Source organism: Phocoena phocoena, chromosome 18 (genome assembly GCF_963924675.1).
Source record: "Phocoena phocoena chromosome 18, mPhoPho1.1, whole genome shotgun sequence".
NCBI lineage: Eukaryota > Metazoa > Chordata > Mammalia > Artiodactyla > Phocoenidae > Phocoena > Phocoena phocoena.
In genome coordinates, this window is record NC_089236.1 from 65,904,317 (window position 1) to 65,923,750 (window position 19,434).

Sequence of the window (19,434 nt, forward strand, 5' to 3'; positions counted from 1 at the left end):
CTACCTAGAAGAAAGAGTTCTTCTTAAGCGCCTCAGACATTCACTTAGCTGCCAGGAAGGCCATGCCTTACGCTGTAGAGTAGAGCCATGCACTTGGACTAAGTTCAAAATGAAAATAATTGCCCCAGATAGACAGACAAGACAAACAGAAAGATAGAATGAATAAGCCAATCCTAACAAGACCAATCTACCAGGAATTCCCTATCAGAACAAATACCCTTTAATCCAGACTTCCTATAATGTATACTTCATAACACCCAACATAATAAGACAATTATTAGACCTGCAAAGAAGCAAGAACATTTGACCCATAATCAAGAGGGAAAAAAAATACAAGCATTAGAAATAGACCCTGAGATGATCCAGATTTTGGAATTAGCAGACAAGAACTATAAAACAACTATTATAAATATGTTCAAGGAATTAAAGGAAAATATGGTTATAACAAGTGAATGGATAGGTAATTTTTTTTGTTTTTTTTTTTTGTTTTTGGCTTCGCCACACAGCTTGTGGGATCTTAGTTCCCCAACCAGGGATCGAACCCAGGCCCCCAGCAGTGGAAGCACAGAGTCTTAACCACTGGATCACCAGGGAATTCTCTGGATAGGTAATTTCAGAAGAGAGATGGACACTATCAAAAAGAAGCAAACAGAAATTCTAGAACTAAAAAGTACAATATGAAAAATTCACTAGATAACTTTAATATCAGATAATTTCCATTGCTCTGTGCCCAGATTCATTAAGCCTTTCTTTAAGTTTACAACCTGAAGAACAAACAGAAAACAGAGAACGAGAGCAAGATTGGTTGAAGAAAAGAAAGCCTAAGGGTTCAATGGGACCATACAAGCAATGAAACACACATGTAATTGGAGTCCTGAGAGAAGATGACAAAATAGGGAAGAAAAAATATTTGAGGGAATAATGGCTGAAATTTTTCCAAGTTTGGTAGAAAATATTAATTTAGATACCTAAGAATCTTAGCAAACCCCAGAAAGGATCAAAACAAAGAGACCTATGCTTGGGCACGTCACAGTCAAAATGCTGAAAACTAGAAAGTAACAGTCTTGAAAGCAGCCCACGAAAAACAACGCATTACATACAGAAGAAAAATAATACAACTAACAGGTGACTTAACAAACTCAGTTCTGTCACTATGTGTGGTGATGGGTGTTAACCAGGCTTACTGTGGTCATTTCTATACACACACGCACATAGACACATACATACTATACACTCTATATATATACACACACACAAAAATACTGAATCATTTTGCTGAATATCTGAAACTAATATGCTGTATATCGATTATACCTCAGTTTAAAAGGAGGAGGAGATAGTGGAACAAAATGTACAGAGTGCCTAAAGAAAAGAATAACTGTCAACCCCAAATTCTATAACCAACAAAAGTAAATATCCTTCAAATGATGAGGGTGAAATTGAGACATTTTCAGACAGTCTCAGACTTTCTCACCACCCAACCTGACTTTTAAGAAATTATAACGGATATTCTTCAAGCTAAAGGGAAATGGTACCAGATGGAAATTCAGTTGTAGAAACACAGAGAAACCAAAATGACAAACAAACATGTGGGTAAACATAAGAAATTGTGTTATTCCTTTCCATTTCTTTGTGAAACAAACGGCTGCTTAAAAGCAAAATAATGGTAACACCGTACTTTGTACGTAGATGTAAAATAGATAACAATAGTACAAGGGATAGGATGTCACTCCTATACGTTTCTTACATTTTATGTAAAGTAATCCAATACTAACATGCAGAAAAAGACTGTAATAAGATGCCTATTTTAATCACTAAAGCAAGATTAACAATACGAGATACTGCTAAAAAGCCAACAAAGGAATCAAAATGGAATACTAAAAAATATCTGATTGACTGAAATAAGTCAGGAATGGAGCCCTGCCACCCAAAAAAAGGGAAGATGAAACAAATAGAAAATAAACAGTAAGTAAAAGGCTTAAGTCCCATGACATCAATATTTACACTAAAAGCAAACATACTAACACTCCAGTTAAAAGCCAGAGACTGCCACACTCACACTGGATTAATAAAAGAAAGATCCAGCTTGTTGTGTATGTGAAATACACTTTAAAGTAAAAGGATGGAAAAAGAAGTGGCATGCAAACAGTAGGCGCAAGAAATCATGTGAGGCTATATTATTATCAAAGTTGATTTTGAGTCAAGGAATTAAACTACCAGAGATTAAGAAGGACATTTCATAATGATAGGAGAGTCAATTCACCACTCCTAAATGTGTATGGATCTAATTACCGAGCTGCAACGTCTATGAGACAGCAACAGAACTATGGAGAAAAATCAGAAAACCCCACAATCATAGCAGGAGTTTTTAACATCCTTCTTCTCAGTAAATGTAACAAGTAGACACCACCCCCTCCAAAAAATAATCAGTAACAATACAGAAGATTTCAATAACAAGTAACCAACTTAATCTAACTGACATTTATGGAACACCACACCCAACAATTATAGGACAGGTTTTTTTCAAGTACACGTTGTAAATTCACCAAGACCATATGCTGGGGTCATAAAATAAATCTCAATAAATTTCTGAATATAAAAATGGTACGCAGAATGTTCTCTGATGACAAGAATTAAATTAGAAATCAATAATTTATATCTTATCTAAAAAGCCCAACTATTTGGAAATTAACGTATTTCCAGTATGTTAATATTGGAAACAAATAAAATATCACAAGGGAAATAAGAAATATGGGTAATCAATTACATGTCTATTGCCCCCAAGAGCTATCAGCTAGTTGAGTTCACAGACATCATAGTCATTTATGTCATCATGATCATAAAAACAGCTACCATTTATTCAGCACATGCTACAAGCCAGACACTGAATAGAAAACAACCTTATTTGTAAGAATTTTTTCCTATTTTGCACATAAGAAAATAAACTGCAAGTATTCCTACCTGACAAAGAATGGGCACTCAGTTACTTGGTTTTTGTTTTTGTTTTGAATGAAGCAAAGTTACAACTTGTGAAGGAGAGAAATGTTACCTGCCAAGTCATTAAACAAAGGATGTTGCAGCCACCAAGCTGCCATATTACTGCCGGTCCCCTGAGGGAACTCGGGATGGAAACAGAATGCTGGTTGGTCATGAGGCAGTCAACTGCTGCAGCCACCCCTGTCGTGCACCCTGAGGAGACTAAGGATGAGAAAGCACAGGATATTGGCCCCAGATAGCTGGGCTGCAGATCAAAGGAACGATTTCAATGAGCCCAGACTTGCATCTTGCTATACACAGAAAAAAGCTAATTTCATTACCTTGAGATGTCTGGTTTTCTTTAATGAACAGTAATCTTTTGATGTTCTGACTACCCAGTCCTTGTTGCAAAAACCCCTTTGTATCCTGCCTCGCCCCCTGCATCCCCTTGCTCTTCAGAGTAGTCCCTCAGAGTGATCCGAGCATCCTGTCTCCAGGGCTTGAGGTCCTGACAGAGTCCGCTAAATAAAATATAACTCTCAATTTCTAGGTTGTGCTTTTTTTTTTTTTTCAGTCCACACACTGCTCCTCATTAATGTATAAAATTAAACTTCAGTTCTAATAAAATGCATATGTTATAGTTAAAAACACGTCACATCCAGTGTAGAGAAAAACATACAAATAAATGCTAATGTCTTGGTTCTATTTTCCTTTAAGTTGACATTTTACAAGGGGATACTATTTGGTTAAATCGGTTTTCCTTGTGAAAGAAAATAGTTCCACCATGAGAACAATAAAAGGCAAACAAACTGGAATCAAATTTGCACCATGTATGTCAGACGTTAAATTAGTTAATAAGCTATTAATCTTTAATAAATCAAGAACACCTAAATATAGATAAGAATTATATTATAAAAGCCTACCAATTTATTTAAAGGGCAAAGAACATGTACAGGAAATTCACTACAAAACACACAAAAGGCGAATGAAAATTCGCAAATACTCAAATTCAAAGAAACTCAAAATGTGACATCCACGTTTGGCAAGGGTGTAGGGCCATCTCATTTCACTAAAGAGAACGCACAGTTAACTCTAGAAGGAAATCTGGCATATCAAAAGGCTTAAAATGTATACACTCTGAGAAATTAAGGATGTCTCCAAAGGTTTAGCTTTAATCAGGTTCATTGCACTGCTGTTTGTTAATACATAAAAACTAGAAAACAATCTGAATATCTAATTACTGATTATACTAGAATCCACATGGCCTTTAAGAACAATATTATGAATTGCGAAGTACGAATTCCACCCAAGCAAGGATCCATTTATGGTGGGTTTCTATGGCATGGGAGGCGGGGGGTGGTAAATTACATATGGAGTCATAAGAGAACTCTATAATCTAGGCCAAAACATCGATTTTGTTCAACTTTTTAAAAAAGAAATGCAAGAAATATTAGTCGTTCATTTGAAAAATAAACAGTGTGTCTTTCCTCAATTATTTTAAATCAGCAGACTTCGTGAAACACAAAACGCAAGTGTGGGCAGATAAATATAACATAACCATCAAAGGAGCAGAGGAGAAAAGAAGGCTCTTTCCACAGAATTGAGTTTTCCAGACTGGTGAAAAGTATTATCCCTTTAAGAATCCAATCTTCATTTTAATAGAAAGGCTCCCCAAACCGTTCTCCAATAGTCCTTTAAAACAGAAGATGGGAGCTGTACTTCGTCATCCTCACGATGAAGATTCCTCATCACCTACATGACTCTTTTCCGAGGCCAATGATCCTCAGTGTGTAGACGTTCCTCCCTCCTACGAAGTGCCCAAAATGGCCATGCTCTTTGGGGCTTTCATACATTGACATTCTATCTTGTCCCTTGCCATCAGGCTATCCCTTCAAGAAGCTATCTCACCATTAACTACTGCTGCTTCTCAACTAGGATATGGCTTCGTAATACTGTGAGTCAGAGTAAACAGGCTCTGAGTAAGAACCTAAAGGACTTTCAGAACAGAAAACAGGCACTGTGTCACTTATTCTGCACTTCTGGCTTACTTCCTGGTTCACGGCCCTACCCCCCAGAGTTGAGCTTGTCAGACAATGCAGTTTCTAGGTACACTGGGTATTACTCCAACAGGCAACTAGGGTGAGAATATGTTTAGCTCACCTAAAGCAGAACATTGCTGTATTTTTCCCATATTGTTGCCCAGAGGTGCTTAGTAATGCTGTCACACCTACTTTCATGATTGCATAATCTAAAGCCATTAATCTCCGCTTTGAGGGGAGAAGCCAAAATCTGCCTAATACCTTCCACCCCCATGAACACGACTGACCTCTATAAAACTAAACACATTCCCTCTATGGTTCTGTAGGAAAAAAACCTACTGAAGGAAATGAAAAGCAGAGTCAATGCGAGAGCAATCACATGCTGCGCTCTCACCTGACAGCTCCACTGCCCTTTTCTGTTGTTGGCCTGATGTTCCATGGCTGGCACGCGAGCCTACACAATTACTCAGAAGCTCTCTGCAAGCTTTGAAGGATGTGGCATTTACCTCCTGTCCTGGAAGAACTGTTAGCTGTCATTTAAATTCTGCTGGCCACCTTTTACCATTATACCACAAAACCTACTGGATTCGCCAGAATGCCATGTATACAGAGCTGACAAGTGAGCCTCTGAACATGAGAGTCATAATGCGGACCGCGAGAACCACTGGGGGATGGGAGCCTGCGATAGCTACCCCAAGGTCAGGCTAAGGACGTGAACTCCTCAGGAGGAGTTTCTTCACATTCTCTGACATCATCCCCTCTGGGGGATGAGTCCCTGAGGCAGCACCCTGGGAATCCCCCCAAGCCCTAGAGCTCCTGCAGTGAAGACAAGCAGAATATGGCCAGGCCCCCATTACGACAAGTCTTGCCACCAAGACTGCCCAACCCTTTGCTGGTGACCACACAGCATGCTAAATATTACTCCCCATTGTGGGGAGGCTGGAAGTGGCCGAGTTCCTTGAGAACGTCCCAGAAAATTTGAAGCAATGAACTAAAAGTAGGTGTTTACATGAGTGAGATGGTGGTCAATATATACTGTTTTAGGAAAATGACTACAGTTTAACTAATAAAGTCTATGATATCAATGCAAGGAACAGATAAGGCAAATTCATAGACGTATGTTCAGAGCAAAGTCACATTCCAAGATACTGGCTGAAAGACCCTTTACCCTTAGACCCTTCCACCACCAACTGCTCCGTTTTAAAGAGAAGGCCCGATGACTGGTTTACCAAGCAAGAGAAGTGAACAGAAAGATGAACCACACAGCTGTGGCAAAGGTGAGCTAGTAGGGCAACAGGAAGAAGGAAAACCATGGAGAGTGCTGAAAACCCCATGACAGGGAGAGAAAGGAGATCCAAGAACATGCATAAATATACATTTTAGGGTTTGGCAAGAGAAGATAATCTTAATGAGAATACAAATCAACTGGCCCCCCAAAAGGGTGGAGGAAAAAAGACTTCGATCAACATTTTAAAAAAATGTATCGTGTTTCCGTACTTCTAAAAAACAAAAAAAATAAAGAAAAAGTATTTATAATCCATCTTCTCAAAAATGGCACGCTCAGGGCTTCCCTGGTGGCGCAGTGGTTGGGAGTCCGCCTGCCGATGCAGGGGACACGTGTTCGTGCCCCGGTCCGGGAAGATCCCACATGCCGTGGAGCGGCTGGGCCCGTGAGCCATGGCCGCTGAGCCTGCGCGTCCGGAGCCTGTGCTCCGCAACGGGAGAGGCCACAGCAGTGAGAGGCCTGCGTACCGCCAAAAAAAAAAAAAAAAAGGCAGTGGAGAGACTGCTGCTCTGATAAACGGCTGAGTAGCTGATAGTGGAATAGCCCCACTTCCACTGCAACCACATTGGTAGGCACTGGATAACTGGCAGTACAAGACTGATCTTTGAGAAAAGGGACACCCACGAGGTGAACACGGTCACTGCCCTGGCTCTCAGCCACTTCACAACCGTGGCAGCGAACTGAGGTCCAAACAGCACAGGAGTCCCATGGAGCCGAGGCAGAGGCCAGAGACTGAGTCAGCTGGAGCAGCTGGCAGGCTCCTCCAGGGCGAGACGCCAGCCAGTAAAGAGGTTTACCAAAAAAAGGGATCTTGGGAGCCTCGGGGCAAAAAGTAGCCCCCTACTCTTCACCCCATCCCCCTGACACACACACATAAAAAGAAATATCCAGCCCTAGATGGCAGTCAGTACTGCTGAGGTTTAGAAACCCTCCTCTAAAACAGACTTACTCTAGACTTGTGCTAGAAAAGACTAACACCAAGGCCTAAGAAGACCCACAAGAAACATGGGGCGTGAAGGTGGAGTCCCACATGTTAGACAAGCTTGGGAAAAACACTTTAGGACTTCCAAAGATCTAACCTAACAAAGCATCAAACCACGCCTACACAAGTTCAAAGACAGATTTGGGTAAAATTCAACACTCTTCAGAAAAACATCAGAATGCAAGCCTACAAGGGAGTTTTCATAACGTCCAATAAACAATGTAAAAGTCCTAGACACACAAAGAAATTTAAAAATGTAACACACACAAAAAAGAAGGCACTCTCCATAGTAAAAACAAAGTTGACCCAGACATTCGATTTTGATAGACTTAAAGAAACTGCTATACATACATTCCGAGTGTAAACATTTGTCAAAAATCAAATGCACAAATGTGTGCATTTATGTAAAATACTCGAGTTGATTGAAAAATAGTGAAGAGAAACAGAACTTTAGTTACATGAAAACAGAAGACTCAGTATTAAAGTGTATCGTATACCCCAAACTTAGGAATTTAGTTACATTAACTTTTGATGGAAGGGTGTAGGAATTTTATTGTTGTTGTTGTTGGGGAATTTTTGAAAGGAAACAAGTATTGCCCATTTGCTTTCAGACTGGCTAGCTAGTAAAAACCTATTACCCTGGGTCACACACAGCCCACCTCCAGGGGGGACTTAACATTGTCACTATGAGAACGGCACAGCTCAAGTGGAACAATGCACTACCATACTCAGTCTCCCATAAACGATTACAACAAAAAATCCCATCTGAAGGTCACTTCGGCACATCCCAAAACATGGACCAAAGAGACACTCCACGCAAGGCCATGAATATAGACATCTTTTACCCTGAGACTAGCAAACACAGGGAGGCTGTTAGATGGACTATCAATGCAGCCAGTGAGGAGGTAACCGTGCAGTCAATACAGTGACAAAACTGGACACAAGCTGTATACATAATAAGACTGTAAGTGTATGGATACGTGTGGCTAGGTAAAGGCTGGAAAAGAATCTGCAAAATGATACCTGCCATTATAGGATGATGGCATTTGGGATATTTCCTCCCAAATGTTTGGAATGATGGTAAGCAAAAACAGCAATACTTAAGAGACTGAGAGCTTTGTGGATTCCTATTAGAACTATGATTTCCTAACCAACACTTTTCTCCCCTGCTATAATTAATTGCTCAGATCTGGCTCCTTTCTATTCTTCTTTTCTCCATCTCTCATGATTATTTCAATGAATTAAAAGGTCTACATACTAACTCACTTTGCTATTTTGTCTAACATGTATTTCTGCCCACTATTGTACTAGATCAGTTCACATATACATGAGATGAAATAAGACATTATTATATTCTTACAATGACCTACTACTCTCATCTGTGGGGTATCAGGAGCAGTTATTGAGAACTAAATGCTTCACCAAATAGCCGAAATGGTAAGAGTTAATGAATGAATGAAAGAATGAGTGAATGAATGGCTTGTAAGATACTCAGAATGCACCTCCCAGACCTGACTTCCTTTCCAACCATTATCTCCATGAGGGTCCCTTGCAACTTCATGCATGGCCATGAACAATAGGCTTCGGGTGCATTTCCCTAAATCACTGCTCTGATCATTTACTACCCTACTAAAAATTTCCAGGGGTTCCCCTCTGCCAACTAAATAAATCCAAGGTCCTTAAACTCATGATCAAGGCCCTCCATCACCTGGTACCAATATTCCTTTCTAAGTGTACTTTGGAGCCTAGTGCTCTCCTAAATTTTTATGCCAACTGTGCTTCCACAATTCCCTGAATAAACTGTTTCAACATTCCATCTCAACACTGCTCAATGCATGGAACGCCCCCCACCATGTGCATACACATAGACACACATACACATACACAAACACACAGACATGCCCTCCACCAATTGGAGGGATCCTTTCCTAAACCGTTAAGTCTGTACACTTGTGTACCACTTAGCACCCATACTGCTATTTCATCTGATTATATTATGTATTTGACCCTTCCGTGACTAAGTGCCAATAATAAAGATGATAGGAATGTCTGAACATTAGCTAGATACCAGGCACTATGTTCAATGCTTTACAGATTGACTCGTTTAATCCTCTCTACAACCTTAAGAGTTGGGTACTGTTACAAACGAGGAAATTAAGGCTTAGAGCAGTCTGCCTGAGGCAAACATCTACAAAGAGGAAAGCTGGGCTTCATACAAAAGCAGTCAAACTACAGAGTCTTGTTATGCTTACGACGCCCACCCTCCTAAATTTAATAAATGACTTCTGGAAAAAGTGCTTTGCAGGAGTTATTTTATCCAATGCTCAAAAAGCCCCATGAAGCAGATATTCTCTACTCCAACGTTTCAACTCAGGAAACTGAGGCCCTGAGAAGTGAGTTCACTCACAGTTTAGCAAACAGCAAAGTCAGGATTGGATCTCAGGCCTGGCTGTTCTCAGAGTCCACACTCACAGTCTTCTACCCTATCCGACCTGCCACAACGTCTTCTACAAAGTACCTGTGCACCTGGCTCAACACCGGATCGCTCGGTGCACACGAGATTCCCAGCGCGGAATCTGAGACACAGGAGGCCTACAGAACAGCCACCACCCTTCAGGTCTACAGCTGCAATTTCGAAAGGGTATCTCCACTGAGAAAGGTTAAACTTGCAGCCCACATGATAACCCTATGTACTGGAAGGTCTTGGTTATAAGACATAAGAAAAAAAATTAAGCTGAACATGCATTTGAGGCCTATGGCTATTACCTGGCATCTTTTTAAATTCCCCCCGTACAAAAAGAGAAAAAAAAAAAAAAAAAAGACTTCCCTGGCTGTCCAGTGGTTAATACTCGGCGCTTCCACTGGGGGGGCACGGGTTCGATCCCTGGTCAGGGAACTAGGATCCCACATGCTGCATGCGAAAAATAAAATAAAATAAAATTCCCCCCCCATACCAATTAAAATGGAATGCCTATGGAGAGGGCCTGGCTATCAGTGTTGTTTTTAAATTTTCATGGATCCATCGTGCAGCAGTTTGGGAATCACTGAGCTAAGCGTTCCCTTCCAGCTTGCACTGCACCCCACACAGCAGACCGTTATCAGGTGGTAGAATACAGCTGACACCCGTCACTCTCCAGCAGCAGAAACATCCCCCTTGAACAAAGCTAAACCAAACAGCCTCTCCTCTCCTTCCTTAAGCTGCTTTGTTAGGAGCACCCACAGAAAATTAAACCTTCACCCAATGGCTCCCCTTAGCTCTCCCCTAGCAAATTAGAACAACTGCCAATTGCCCCCGATGAGATTAACTCTTCACAAAATGCACAGATCCAATTCAAGTTTATATCAGAAATAAATGAGAAATAAGGAAAAAAGTGTGTTTAAAATATTGTAAAAGTGTGGAACAGTGTAAGAAGCATTACTAGTTCATTCTAATTTTGTCAGAAAGTTAGAAAATACCATTAGAAGAGAAAGTCCAAACAAAGTGTCACGTGCTTCAAGGGAGTCACTCTATTTCCATAAATACCACACTGTTTCACTTTAACAATACTCGAGATGCTGGTCCCTCAATATTTTCAGAAAGAAAATACAATACAAACCACAGACTAGTAGTAAGCAAGATATCAGATTGAACCCTACGAAATTGCTGATTGATAAGCCCCAATCAGTTGAACATCTGTCACTTCATGTTGTCCAGTCTAAATTTAAAGCAATATACTGTCTGTACCGAAACAGAATTAGCTTTAAATAAAAACAAAGTTCTGAGAGCTATGAACACAACATCACATGGCTGAGACAGTGACAAAGCTTTCTACTCTCGGCTTTCCACACTCCAAGGAGCAAATTCAGAGGGAGATGAAACTGCAAGGGTGGGATGAAGAGGGAGGTGCTGCAGGAGGTGAACCTTTCCTTCCCGGCTCACACTTAGCACACTCAGTGCATAGACTTTTTTAAAGTCAGGCTCCATTTACGCACAGGACAGCAGACATCGCTCGGAGGAGTCTGCAAACTTGGTCACTCCGTGCACCCTGGAAGGCCTCCTTCTACTTCCTGCTTAGGCTCTGTGAGAAAGGATGCCCACTGTCCTGACCACTGATCTTAAAATGTAACTGAGCTGGGACTTCCCTGGTGGCACAGTGGTTAAGAATCCACCTGCCACTGCAGGGTACGTGGGTTCAAGCCCTGGTCCGGGAAGATCCCACATGCCACGGAGCCCATGTGCCACAACTGCTGAGCCTGCGCTCTAGAGCCCGCGAGCCACAACTACTGAGCCCGCAGGCCGCAACTACTGAAGTCCCCGCGCCTAGGGCCCGTGCTCCGCAACAAGAGAAGCCACCGCAGTGAGAAACCGCCTCGCCGCAAGTAGAGAAAGCCCGCGCTCAGCAATGAAGCCCCAACGCAGCCAAAAAAAAATAAAAATAAATCAATAAATTATATATATATATATATATATATATATATATATATATATATATATATATATATATATAAGACTGAGCTGAAGTGTCTGAAAAAGAAATAAAGTGGTTGAGAGGAGGAGAAAGTCTTAAGAGACAGGATTAAAGGAAAGAGAAAGGGTCCTTCACTCAGAAAGATGATGGTTACCTGAAACCACGAAATAGAAATAGTGTGGATACAGCGAGCATGTATGTCCCCCCCCAAACTGAAAATACAACTACATCACTTAGATGATTGCAAATAGATCTAAGGAAAGTAAGAATATTTCTCTAGGCAGGATGTTGATCTATAGAAACCACCTCCTTGAGTCAGTAGTCGATTCTCATTACTGACAACGTTCATGTTCTACAGTCACTATGAATGTCAACTAGTGAATATTCACCGCTCCTGAGGCAAGTACAGGGCTGGGGTCCTGGCAGCCTTTGGTAACAACATCTTCACCGTCTCAATACTTACATAACCTTGTTTTACGTATGTTTCCACTTAACCTTCGGTAATCGCTGCTGTACATTCATTAACACTGGCCTCACAGCCAGCAGCACGGTAACACACACCTGAACCAAGCTTCCTCACCTCCGCACAGATTTTCTCCATAAGACACACGACAGTCTTCCTCAGCTAAGGAACCCCAGACAGCACTTCAGCCCTCTTTAGGGGCCATTTTAAACTGCAAAATCACCGCCCAAAAAATACAAAAATGTGGAAAGCAAGGCACTAAGTCCACAGAGAGGGCATCTGTTCCTAGTATGAGAACAGGCACATATTGTTTTCACCCCAGCTGGGAATATGCACGTCAGATGACAAAAAACTTTAAGAGACTATGTGCACACCCGCAGAAGACCATGAAAGAGCCCCAAGTATTGACTTTTAGAATTACAAATAAATTTTACCAAGTAGGCGAATTGGCAAACACAAAATCTACAAATATCCAGGATTAACTGTACATAAATGCTTGTAAGACAGATCTACAGTAAAGGATAAAGGGAAACTAGGGTGTTTGCAGGGAGTCAACTCATCTTAGAAGCTGAAACAAAGAATGACAAATCTCTCCTGCAAACTATCCTTTGGGTAACAGTAAAGAGAGTGATGATTTCAGCCACAATAAGAAATCTGCTCGAACCAATTAGATTCTGCAAGAAAGTCTGCACTGGGTAAACAAGCAGCAGAGAACACTCAGTGAGCTCAATGACTACCTGCTCTGGCTTTACCTGGCGTTCAGAGCAAACCGTCCATCGTCAGGACCCACCATGGGGAACGGCCGCAGCTCTACAAACTGCACACAAAGTCAGGAAACCTACGGTCCACTAGGCTATTAAGGAGCCTCTTAAGGAAAACTATCTGTGCCCTATGCATTTTATAATACGTAAAATCTCTGTGCCATATGACAAGATCAACCTGCTTAGAGAGATTGTCATGCTGTCTGCCCCAGGTCAGAACACCTGTAACATTCAGGCACGAAGACAAGGGCAGGACTGGAAACTGGGAGATACATTCTCACTACTGACTGTTGTTGGAGATCAACAGCTGTCTTCAATCCAGGCTCAGCTGGCTTGAAGTTACCATCTTCCCCCAGCCCGGGCCCACCTCCCATGCTCTGAGCTGGGGAAGTTACCCTTTGAGATTTGAAGCCGGATGAGTTCTCCTTCTTCTCTGTCCCAACCAAGAACAAAGAAAGACAGGAATTAAGACACTGGTCTCACTGTGAAGGTGATAGCAACTCGCGCTGGGAATATCACCAGGGACTGGGGGCGATTTCCCAAAATGAGTGAATATAATGTTTAAAACACTATTGCTTTGAGGAACCTGTGTTTGTAATGCCAGTCTGCTGACCTTACACAAAACAGAGCCCGTGTTCCACAATCCCTTTATTTGGTAAGAAGTTCGAAAAAATGCTCTAGAGATTTGAGGAACCTGAAGAGACCATCGTGAGCTGTTTCTACAAACCAACAACTGGAGCCACTGATCCAAACAAAGTGTCACAGTTCATAAAAACTTCTCATTCAGTCCTCAAGTTAAACAGAAAAATCAATGATCAAGTGTGAATGTAAAATGATGCAGCCACAGTGGAAGAGTATGGAAGTTCCTCAGAATGCTAAACATAAAATCAGCATATAATACAGCAATTCAACTTCCTAGGGATGTACTCAAAAGAACTGAAAGCACAGGCTTGAACACGTATTTGAACACCCATGCTCACAGCAGCATTATTCACAATAGCCAAAATGTAGAAACAACCCAAATGTCCACTGACAGATGAATGGATACACAAAACCTATAATGGAGTATTATTCAGCCTTAAAAAGGAATTAAATGCTGGCACCTGCGACAACATGGATGAACCTTGAAGACACTGTGCTACATGACGTAAGCCAGACACGAAGTGACAAACATTTATGATTCCACTTCTGTGAGGCACCTAGAGCGGTCAAATTCATCGAGAGAAGTAGAAGGGTGACGGCTGAGGGGAGAGGGGGTGGGGAGAGAGGTTCAGTTTGGGAAGATGAAGAAGTTCTGGAGGCGAACAGCAATGATGGCTGTCCAACAATGTGAACGCGCCTGATGTCACTGAACAGCGCACTTAAAAAGAGTTAAAATGGACAATTTGATGTTGTGTATATTTTACTACAATTTTTTTTTAAAAGCAGTGATCAGAAGTAATTTTACCAAAGCAGTTGAAAGGTAGATAAACGACAAGTCATTCTTACAGATGATACATCCCACAAGATCATTCAAAGTTACAACTGTGACTTAGCAGCCATTCCATTTCTAACACCCAAGCTGATTTCTCCCCAGGACCAGGGATTAGCGGTGAGGGGGTGGGGGGGGGGGGGGGTGCATAAACCCCAAAGATCAGAGGGGCTTTTCAGAGCTGCTGTGCAGTACCAGCTTTTCCCCTAAGGAACTAGCCCACCTGTAACCTGCTAAGAAGTGTCCTATTTCTACTCCTAAAAAGGATCCTGGATGTAAGGCTGTGCCTGAGGAAACTGGTCTTTCCCACGTTTCTGGAATTTCAGGTCACGTCTACGGTATAATCCCAACAATAGCTGACTTCCTAAAGAACAATTCTCTTACCCTAATCAAGCCAGCAAATTAATGGCTTTGGGACATGTTTACATTCATCTAAGCAAATGTGCCAGATTATATCAGATTTCCCAACGGCAACGCCAAGTGTTAGTGGGAAGAGGAAGAAAAACTGGTAGACAATGGCTCACCTGTGAAGCGAAGAGCGATCCGTTTGACTGAACCATCAGACCTAATGAAAGGCTTTCACAGTGTACTTCTGGTGAAACTTCCTATTTATTTATGGGAGCTAAGCACGATCTGGAGAGACAAGCACCTAGCTAATCTGTGGGGAGCCAAGTACCCATCTCCTAAATAGTAGAAGGCGCAACAGAATAACAAAGATGATGATGAACGACAAGGAAGACCCCTGACTAGAGTGTACGGGCACCACTGCCATTTCCACGTCACCCAGGAGGAAACCGGCTCAGATGCTGTAGCCAAACACAGACAGTGAGATGCCAGGTCCCTGGGTTCACAGACCCCCGAGATTCACAAGACTCTGCTCAAGAAAAGATGACGAGGGCTTCCCTGGTGGCGCAGTGGTTGAGAGTCCGCCTGCCGATGCGGGGGACGCGGGTTCGTGCCCCGGTCCGGGAGGATCCCACATGCCGCGGGGCGGCTGGGCCCGTGAGCCATGGCCAGTGAGCCTGCTCTCCACAACGGGGGAGAGGCCACAACAGTGAGAGGCCCGCGTACCGCAAAAAAATAAAAAAATAAAGATGATGACACATCTTCCATTTTGCCAAGAAAAGTTCTGACAAGAAACCGAAGGTCTAAATAAGTAGCAACTAGGTAAAAGAAGTGAAAAATGTCAATTTAAATGGTTTGGTTTTGGCTTTCAAGGACGATTTTAATTGTTTTTTAATAGAAAGTGTATACATTTAAGGTGTATAACATGTTGCTTTGATATAAATATACAGTGGGAAATAATTACTGTAGTGAAACCACTTAACATGGCCATCATGTAGTTGTCCTTTGTGTGTGTGTGCTATCTCAGTAAATTTCAAGTATACAATACAGTCAAATGAAAATTCTTTAAAAAGTATATAGGTAAAAGGGATATCCAGGATCAAGTTCATAAAGAGCCCTTCAGCTCCTGACACTGGTGTATCTGTGGCAATTCCTTTGTAAAGACACCTGAAATCCTTACTCCTTTTATACTAGTTAAGACCAGGGTAATCTATGGAATAATTCTATGGGCATTTCTCAATACGAAAGCGCTGGAAACATCAGACCAGGTCTTATTAAAACTGCTATAGTACATACTAAAGAAAAAGACTTTGAATGAACGGTAACAAATTCTCCCCAAAATTACTAAAAACAATGAAAACTTTCAAGTTTCATCCCAAACATCTGTTTTCTTTAATACTGTCGTGAAAAATCACAACTCTACAACACAGTGAGCGGGCCTGTGCGCGGCACGGGCTCCACTGGCGTCTCCCGTTAGTTAACGGAATTACAGCGGATATGATTAGATGGGTCACTTCAAAATACAAACATTCCCTGTCTCAAAGACATTCTTTTCTCCTAGATTTAATTTTATAGATCCAATCACTGAAGCTTACTATGAAATACAACTTTGTGTAAATAAAGGTGTTCACGAACAACAACAGTCTCCATAAATACCACTCTGAGATTGAGGCGTGAAAACAGTAAACATCAACTTGATAACACGGGTGACCGTGAGTGAAAGTTATCAAAAGCAGCCCGGACCTGAGAGAAATCTTTTCGTTGTATTTGTGTAAGGTTTGCTTAAACAACAAAATTGGCTTGATGCAAATAGCAAGCCTCTGTAGTGCGGTGTAAATGAGTATAGTCATTAAGAAAAAAATTTTTTTCCCCGGGTACAATGTGTTTTTCTTACTTTTTTACTGAAGTATACTTGATGTGCAATATCATATAAGTCACACGTGTACAATGTAGTGATTCACAATTTTTACTAGTTATAAAGTTTTTACTTTACAGAGAACTTTCCCAAAAGGCTCCTGATAGTTCAGGAAAGGTACACACTTTGGTTCCGAATGACACTTACCTTGCGGTAAATCATATGGCACATGGCTACTCTTAACCTCATCCCCGCACACTGAACATGATAGAAGTATAAGTGGTGCAGAATGGCCAAAACGAGCGTGCAGGCACTCAGCACTCCGGCATAGCCGTAGGCTTTGTACAAAGCAGCAGAATCAGTGGGATTGTAGTTTTCAAAATAACCAATAATCTTCCCCAAAATTATGGGCTGAACTACCCTGGTGCTTTCCTAAAAGTAAAGAAAAAAAGCCTTAATTAGAAATACAAGCCAAACCAGTTTTTCTTAACACAAACTTTGCTTTTATTATTACTTGTTAAAAACGCATTTTGACAAAATGCAACATTCATGGTTAATCTGAAAGGAAAATCCACTACCTTCTATAACACAAGCAGACAACAGATTTAACCTTAAGCAAAAATTTTACGAAGACAATAAAGCCTTAGTACATTGTGCTTCGTACACTGTGGATGCTCAGTAAATATTACAACCGGTGCTTTAGAAAACACTTGGCAAAATACCAAGTAAGTCTTAGCTGAAGATAAGCTGAGGAAGGGTAAGAAATTTGCTTCCATATGAACAAGCCCTGCTGGCAGCCTGCCCCTGCCCCCTGTACTCTCAACGTCCCAGCCCAACAGAAAGTCAAGATGGTTCATGTACAGGAGACATGCTCTTGCCATCACCTTCTGTTTTAAGAGCCTTTATGAAATGAGACACTGGCATAAACACATCCACTCTTTCCCAACCCAAACTCCACATGTCCAAAGATCAAGAAAATGGAGCCCAGCTTCTGAAGGAGCATCACAGAGAAACAAAGCTTGGGAGGTTCGCAGGCTCTCAGCCCCAGGGGGCGCTGTGTGAATGTCTCTACCTACTAGAAGCTGGGATGTTCCTTGGAGTCAAAAATTAAACAGGACAGAAGCCAAGCTAAAAAGTGATGTCATCCATGGTTCTCCATCCGCCATACACTGCAGCTGCTGGTTTGGAAGAAATGTTACCTACCAATCATCTATTCCCCAAGGCCAAAATTAAAATCCTAAAACCAATGAGCTCAGAGGCATTGATGCTTATCTCCTGAGAAAGACTTAGTGAAAGCACTTTTCCTTCCCAAAACTAAAGGTACAACAGCAACACTTGCCCACCCTGCCAAATGGCTGCTCCACCCGGTAACCTACTTCCTCCCTCTACTCACTCCTCCAAAGTTACCCTTCTCCCCCATCAAGGAAAACCAAACACTCAACACAAATCCAAGTCACCAAAAGTAAACACCTCCGCCCTCCACATCCTTTCCTCCACAGACTTCTCAAAAGACAAAGTGCCAAAAGTTTGGAAATCTTTCTGGAACTCGGCTTTTCCTTTTAGGCAATCCCTCCTTACTGACACAGACATGGTAAACAAATGACAGGTTGAATTTGATAGCTCTCTTCTGTCCTTCTGAAGCTGAAGAACCCACACACAAGAGGAAGGGATGGAGACTCCGAAACTCCAAACGCGAAACAAAACTAACATGCAGGGCTTCCCTGGTGGCGCAGTGGTTGAGAGTCCGCCTGCCGATGCAGGGGACGTGGGTTCGTGCCCCGGTCCGGGAGGATCCCACATGCCGCAGAGCGGCTGGGCCCGTGAGTCATGGCCGCTGAGCCTGCGCGTCCGGAGCCTGTACCCCGCAACGGGAGAGGCCACAGCAGTGAGAGGCCCGCATACCGCAAAAAGAAAAAAAACAACTAACATGCATTTTGTGCTCAACCAACTAGTACCCAATCAGGATATTTACAGAAAGCTGTCCCCGTCCCTCAAATCGGTATGACATCAAACCCCAACCCTCCTGTCTTGCTCTACACACATGTTCACAGGCTGCACCAGCTGCCTCGCCTTCCATGAGGTCACGGAAGGCTTCATCTACTACAGACAAGTAAGGCAACACTGTTTAGTTGAACAATCATGATGAGTAAGATCATCAGATCAGAACAAGATAATCAGCTCTCAAGGACACAAAGGCTCACTGTTACATTTTCAGCATGCCCCTTCATTCACCCCTAGAGGCATTAAGAGTTCATGGGAGAGTCCCTCATACAGTAGATGGTAAAACACACTGTTTAGAATTTACTGAGATGGAAATCTGGAGGCTTACGCAGAGAAGCAAGAATGTCAAACTGTACACACAGGCAGTCCCAGCCCGGGTATGGCCAAGGGCAGCCCGGTGCTGCAACCTACAAACCTGGGACTCTCCACCAGAAGCCCAGTGGTAACACTTGCCGTCCCAAACTTACCTAAAACTTATAATTATCTTTGGGAATCACCGTTCCCTGTTACTCAGCTCTCCGTTTGAGCCTAATGTCGGAAACCCACCAAAGAGAATACCGACAGATGCAACAAATTCAGCAAAAAAGAGTACAAAATAAAGGCAGATCACTACTGCCTAAGCGTCATGATTTTTTCACTGAGACCGTCTTTAATAACTCAATTGAGCAAACAGTCTCATTAAGGAGTAATGCCAGGGACTTCCCTGGTGGTCCAGTGGTAAAGAATCCGCCTTACAATGCAGGGGACACAGGTTCAATCCCTGGTCAGGGAACTACGATCCCACATGCCGCGGGGCAACTAAGCCCAC

General features: G+C 42.2%; 1 protein-coding gene across 3 annotated transcripts in view; it reads right to left on the minus strand.

Moving 5' to 3' along the window:
• The window catches only part of ABCC4 (ATP binding cassette subfamily C member 4 (PEL blood group)), a 213,141-nt gene that overhangs the window by 139,932 nt on the left and 53,775 nt on the right, over positions 1-19,434 (minus strand). For 2 of the 3 annotated variants that reach the window (XM_065896165.1, XM_065896164.1), the window contains exon 4: positions 16,833-17,057. The exons of the other annotated variant lie outside the window; for it this stretch is intronic. In XM_065896165.1, the coding sequence (XP_065752237.1) occupies positions 16,833-17,057 (225 nt within the window). The remainder of the gene's footprint in view (positions 1-16,832; positions 17,058-19,434) is intronic. 3 annotated transcript variants of the gene reach the window in all.